Source organism: Mchenga conophoros, linkage group LG3 (genome assembly GCF_057382185.1).
Source record: "Mchenga conophoros isolate Kocher_MC1m ecotype Shallow Benthic linkage group LG3, M_conophoros_male_GT1.1, whole genome shotgun sequence".
NCBI classification, from domain to species: domain Eukaryota; kingdom Metazoa; phylum Chordata; class Actinopteri; order Cichliformes; family Cichlidae; genus Mchenga; species Mchenga conophoros.
The window spans coordinates 49,224,007-49,230,006 of NC_140528.1; the positions used below are offsets into that span (position 1 = coordinate 49,224,007).

Sequence of the window (6,000 nt, forward strand, 5' to 3'; positions counted from 1 at the left end):
ACTCCCACCGGCTTTAAAGGGTTAAGTATTTCTAGTTCATTTCTTCCTGGTATTGAAATGTAAATATAAGAAAGTGTATATAAGTGCTCATCTCTACATGAGGGGTGAAGCTACAGGCTGACACTTGAAAGAGGAGAAGACATTCTACAGACAGGTACGTTACAAATATGCTGAGGATCTTCTATCCTTTCTTTATCAAACTGCTAATCACTTTTGTTAATGTGTTTCTTACAGAGACACTAAATATCATCATGAAGCTGCTGACTGCATCTGCACTTCTCTGTGCAATGATGGCTCTGACCGCTGCTCAGGGTAAGTATAAAAGTATGTTACTAGTATCATACTGAATGTTGTGCATGTCAATGGGCTTTAAACAGCTGTCCAAATAATAAGATCTATTTTTAAATACATGTTTTTAAAAATAGAAATCTAAAGGAAGAAAATGACACATTTTCCAGTTGAAATTTCTTGAAAAGTAAAACTATTGCCAATAAAACACAAGTTAATGACCATGATTATAATTATTCCAGTAAAGGGGGAATTGAGTCAGCATTTTGTCACACAATATGTTTGCTTTGTCTTCAGATGAGTGCTATGTTCTCAAGAAGTCCTCATGTCCCGCTGGTTGGACTGAGTACAACAACAAATGTTACTTCTATGTTTCTACACCCTTACCCTGGGTTGATGCTCAGGTAATAACATCAGGACTCACCAGTTACTGTGACTGTGTTTCTTTGATTCTTTAATATTTGGATAAGACCTTATAATAATAAGTTTTTAATATTATATTAAAGAAATTTATATTGACAATTAGTAAAATTTTATCAAAGCCAATGTACTGTTAAAATTAGTCTAAAATGATAATAGTATGTATTGATCATTATTAATGTTATCATTTATTTAATTTTAATAATGCTATCATTTGTTCTAATATGTATGTATGTCATATATGGCTTTACTTTTTAACAAGTAAACAGTAACAATATATTAGTAAACAAGAAATACAAACAAAGAAGCAAACAAACTAACGTCTCTAGTTTCACGTTCCTACAATTTATGCCATGGATAAATCACCTGTCAATTTTTGCTTCGATTAAAACCAGTTCTTATATGTACTGTGAAATATGCATCCAAGCTTATAATAGCAAATATTATTTTTTTAATTTATAAAAATAATGCTAATTATTGCAGTAAATGGTTTAAGCCACCAACATTAACTGCATGAAATAATTCTGAATGATAAATGATTGTAAATGTATTAATCATTAGTCCTTTCAATATAATAATTATTAAAAAACTTTACTTTTTATTACTTGTTAAATGGTAAGCTATTAATAAAATTTCAGATAATTAAAATCAATAATTTTGTCAGTCAATGTAAATATTTCTTAGTATGTTTTATTATTATTTGTATGTTTGTGGTGGTGTAATCATGAAGGTTGTTTTATAAATCTTCTGTAACTCTTCTGTCTTTTTGTTTACTGTAGAGAAACTGTCAGACCATGAGTGCAAACCTTGCATCTGTACAGAGCCTTGGGGAATACCAGCTGATTCAGAGGGTGATATCTGATGGGAGTAAAGCTAATGGACGAACATGGATTGGTGGTTCTGATGGTCTACAGGTATGCCAGTCTGCCAGTTAAAACATAAATCTATCCATTGGATATTTTACTTATTTTTCACTGTTATCTTTTTTTCATTGCCATATAATTCCATATATCTTGTTTCATATATATTGATATCTTCAGTTTGTATCTACAATGTCGGTAGTAGTGAAAGTAAAGACAAACCAATAAATGAGAAGGTGTGTCCAAACTTGGTAGTCGATGTATAATGTTAAAGTGTAGTTTCGTTAAAAAATGATTTCTTATTTTTAACTTTTTTCTGTTCTGTAGGAGGGTTATTGGTTTTGGATCGATGGAACACGTTTCCAATACACAAACTGGTGTCGGAGGGAGCCTAACAACTCGTGGGGCAACGAGCACTGCATGGAAATGAATTCTTCAGGTATAATATTGTACATAATATATACAAGTGCTATTGTCATTATATATAAAACCAAAAAAACCAAAACATTTTTCTCATATATTCTATATTTTTGTGTCCATGCAACAAAAATTTCGGTTAAAGTTGATTTTTGGTGCTTACAGGAGACCTGTGTATGAATGATCAGCCTTGCCAGTCCCAATCCCCTTCTGTCTGCATTAAGAGTAAGTCATGATTCCTGGGCTGACATGAAGGCACGTCATCTGAAAAAGAAAGAAATCTTCTCATATATCACTCAAAATATCTGTTTTCACATCTTTACCTTTTTCTTTTGCTGTAACGATGCATAAGGAACGAAGCGACAAGTGACATAAAATAGTGTGATTGTGTCTTTTAAAAGGAGCAATTGAAATGTGTAATGGAAAGAATGCTTTTAGCAAAAACTTAAAAACAAAACTTTTTTTCTCTTCTGCATCATTAAACTATTAAGCATTGAATCAAACTGGTCTGTGAGTATCTGTGTTTTTGTGTAACATTATGTAAGCTTTCAGTTCAGTTTTTAAACACTCACTGATTAGATTAACTCACTGATAGATTAACCCACGTATAAATCTGCTTGAAACTACACTAATTTCTCTTGAAATTACTTTAATCTTTTTAATCTGATGCTGTTTGCTTCTGTGTCCTCCATCTAATTCTTGCTTTTGATGGCATGAGCACACACGAGCATACAATTAGACACACACACACAAAAACACACACATGATGAGGTCTCTCTTTAAATAAGTCTCCCCTTCTTTGCTTCCCTCTTCCCAAAATTGTAATTTCACCTAATAGTGCTAAATTTCAGAAATAACCAAATATTTTGCTAAAGCTTTTGTACATTGTCATACTTGTTAAGATACAACCTTGCACCCTTTTCACAAACCTCTAAACACAAACTGAACTTTTTTTCACAAAACCTCTGCAAATACATAATAAAACCATGCTAGGTTACTTTTATAACAACTTCTGGGTAAAAGCCGTAGGTTATTAGTTTAAATGTTGGTTTAAAAGTCGTGACTCAAGAGTTGGGTTGGCGATGTGCTGGGTTCTTTAATTAACTCCCTGGCTTGAATAGTTCTATTGGGTCATAGGTTCGCTAGCTTTGATCAAATATTGGGCCAAAATTTTACCCAATTGTTTGTGTAGAAGATACGCTTCAGAAGAAGCCACAATATTCTTCTGAAACTGCCATTTTCAACTAGACTGTGATCTGATCAGATATCACTGATTTCTCCTCTGCTATGAAATAAAACATGGTAAGCAAAAAGTGAATTCAAACACTCTAAAAATCACTGGGTTATTTTTGATAATTACACTTTACTGGTTTATTCTAGAACTTTGATTAAAGGCCTTTTTACAGACAACACCAGCTAGCTTGTGATGAAGAAAGATAAAGTTATTTCTACTTAAAAAGGCTTGATAATGTATTTTAAACTTATTATTTGAAATGAGGCTGAGGTTGCTCTGTTTGACAAATTATTTAGATTTTACTACATCTAGAGCATTTTTTGGTTTTGCATCTTTTGTTGAATAGATGAATCTCAGGACATGAATCAAATATGACCAAATTAACGAGGGCTCATTTAGCTATGATGGAAGCATAAAATGTTGCTCATTAAGGTGTATGAAATTATCTGAGAGGGAGAGTCCCTCTTGCCACTTGTAATGTTGGGTTGTGTTCAGTGGTTGAGAATAGTCGGTAGAAACCTTAGCAGGATAGTAGGAAGGATACACGATCATACTGGTACTGTCAATTCCACAGCGTATCCTTTAATGCACATTCTCTTCATCAACCATACAAGGCCTTGCAGGAGGTCTCCTCTCTTCGGGAACTCACTCTGCAGGAGGGGGAGATACGGCAGAGGTGGAGGAAGATCTCAGCCTGGGCGTCTATTGTCTTGTGTAGTCTGGAACATGAGTGGATGACGGGTGGGTGCAGTTTTCTCTGTGGTGGGGTCGGGTGGGCTGTCCTGGGCTCTGCGGGGCCAGGCGGCGCTGCCGAACTAGGGCCCCCCTTTCCCTGGCGGGTTGCAGAGTATGGGGTTGCCTACTGGGGTCAGCGGGGGAGCTGGCCCCAGGGAGGGGTCACTTGCCCCTGCCTTCCTTCCCTCCCCATCTCCAGCTGCCTCCCTTTTCCCGCTCCACCACAATCACCCACACATGCAGGGCCTTGGGGTAAAGGTGTGTCACCAGGGTGCAGGGAAGGCATCCCCCCTTCTGTCCCCTTCTGGCTGCCTGTGCCTCAATTTTATCCCACAACTTAGACATTAACATTACTCACACTCTCATTATACATACATATAGGATCTTGGGGGTGGGCACGATACACGGAGTCCAAAGTACCATCAGGGTGTACACCCCACCCCTGGCATCGTTGCCCACCTCTCAATTTTAAATACACGTAGACATTGAGGGCTAGCAGGAGGGACCATGCGCTTACCTGCTGCTCTCTGGCAGGTAGCTCCAAGCCCTCCTGGGTTTTAAATGCACCTTAGAACACACATGCATCAACATTACAATGAGCGGGTGGAGGGAGGTTTGGAGTCTTCTCTCACCCCCATTCTCTGCGACCTGCTGGAGCAGGGGGGCTAGGACTAGGAGGAGGAGTTGGCCGTCCGACTGTGGTCTGGAGTGTGGAGCCTTCCTGCTGCTGCGGAGTCGGGGCGGTCTGCCTCCCCCCACCGCAGGGAAAAGGGAAACACCACCTGGGTCTGGGTGCAGTTCCCCCCTCCAGGGGCGGGGGCACCTAGACCCGGTTTGTAGAGTACGCTTGGGGAGTGTGATCGTGTGTACAACGTCTCTTTATGTCTGTCTCCACGTTGGTTGAGTGTGGAGTAAGTGCATATGAGAGCATGAGGGTGGGAATGGATGTTTGTATCTGTGTGTGCCTGTATGTCTGTGTCTATGGCTACGTTCACACTGCAGGTCTTAATGCTCAATTCCGATTTTTTGATCAAATCCGATTTTTTTGTCTGCTCGTTCACACTACAAATAAAATGCGATAGCAAATGCGCTCTAGTGTGAATGCTCAAAGCGCCCCGCATGCGCAAAAGAAGATGTCACACACAACGTGCTCTGTTTAGACCCAGACCAAACAGTATTGTTTGACTGATGGCCCTTAATATAATATAAAGACTTCGGACTTCACGTTTCCCAATTTTTGCTTTAAGTTATTTTGTTATTTACATAATAATGTAGATAACCTAATAATTATCCTTATTGCTGTTTTAGAGAGGAGCGGTGCTTCAAAGGATAGTTGCAGATTTCTGTCAGAATCTGCAGATTATGCAGTACAAATAAAATGTTAACATTTGTCCAACGTTGTATTCCCAGCAGTTTCACCGGATGGCCAGGAAGCGTTCGCGATGTCTTATTGGGCGCTGATAATTGGCGTCTGTCTTGTGTCAGTGACGTAAAAGACGGATTTAATGCGACTTGACCATTCACACAGCAGTCGCTTTCTGAAACATCGGATATGTATCGGATTCAGTACCACTTACGAAAGTGACCCAGATTGGATTTGAAAATATCGGATTTGTGCCGTTCACACTGTCATACCATGATCGGATATGGGTCACATAGGGTCAAAAAAAATCGGATTTGATGCGCTTTCGCCTGCAGTGTGAACGTAGCCTTTATGTCAGGTTGGGTATCAGACACCACCTCTCTGGGGACATCTCAGGCCCTCCAAGGTATGAAGGCCTATCTCCCCACCACCACTTCCCCTGCAGGTGGCAGACGGCCTCAGACATCGGTGCGTTGGTGGTTCTTTGTGTCCGGGGATGGGCGTCCAGGTACACACCGGCTCACTCCTTGGTGGCTGCTTATCGGGGCCTGGAGCCTGGGGCTTGCTCGGGCCACTTCGGGGGTGGGGTGCCCCCGGCCTCTTGGCCTGGGGCTCGGTCACTCTGGCGCAGCTGGCTGCCGGTGGAGCTCACGGGCACGTCACTGCAACCCCCCCCCCCCGGC

At 40.2% G+C, this 6,000-nt stretch overlaps 1 protein-coding gene across 1 annotated transcript; it reads left to right on the plus strand.

Annotated features, from left to right (window-relative positions):
- The first annotated feature begins 101 nt into the window (after nt 1-101).
- Nucleotides 102-2,488, plus strand: LOC146579171 (ladderlectin-like). The gene is made up of 6 exons (XM_085269489.1): nt 102-154; nt 235-312; nt 586-692; nt 1,488-1,622; nt 1,896-2,007; nt 2,151-2,488. The coding sequence occupies exons 2-6, from the start codon at nt 252-254 to the stop codon at nt 2,219-2,221; spliced, it is 486 nt and encodes a 161-aa protein (XP_085125615.1). The 5' UTR covers nt 102-154; nt 235-251; the 3' UTR covers nt 2,222-2,488.
- Nucleotides 2,489-6,000: the final 3,512 nt, after the last annotated feature.

Bases quoted from the DNA above. Each gene is read 5' to 3' on its own strand.
- LOC146579171 (XM_085269489.1), top strand. From the start codon at position 252: ATGAAGCTGCTGACTGCATCTGCACTTCTCTGTGCAATGATGGCTCTG. The intron at 1,623-1,895 runs GTATGCCAGTCT...TCTGTTCTGTAG, and splicing joins GTGGTTCTGATGGTCTACAG to GAGGGTTATTGGTTTTGGAT. The intron at 2,008-2,150 runs GTATAATATTGT...TGGTGCTTACAG, and splicing joins CATGGAAATGAATTCTTCAG to GAGACCTGTGTATGAATGAT.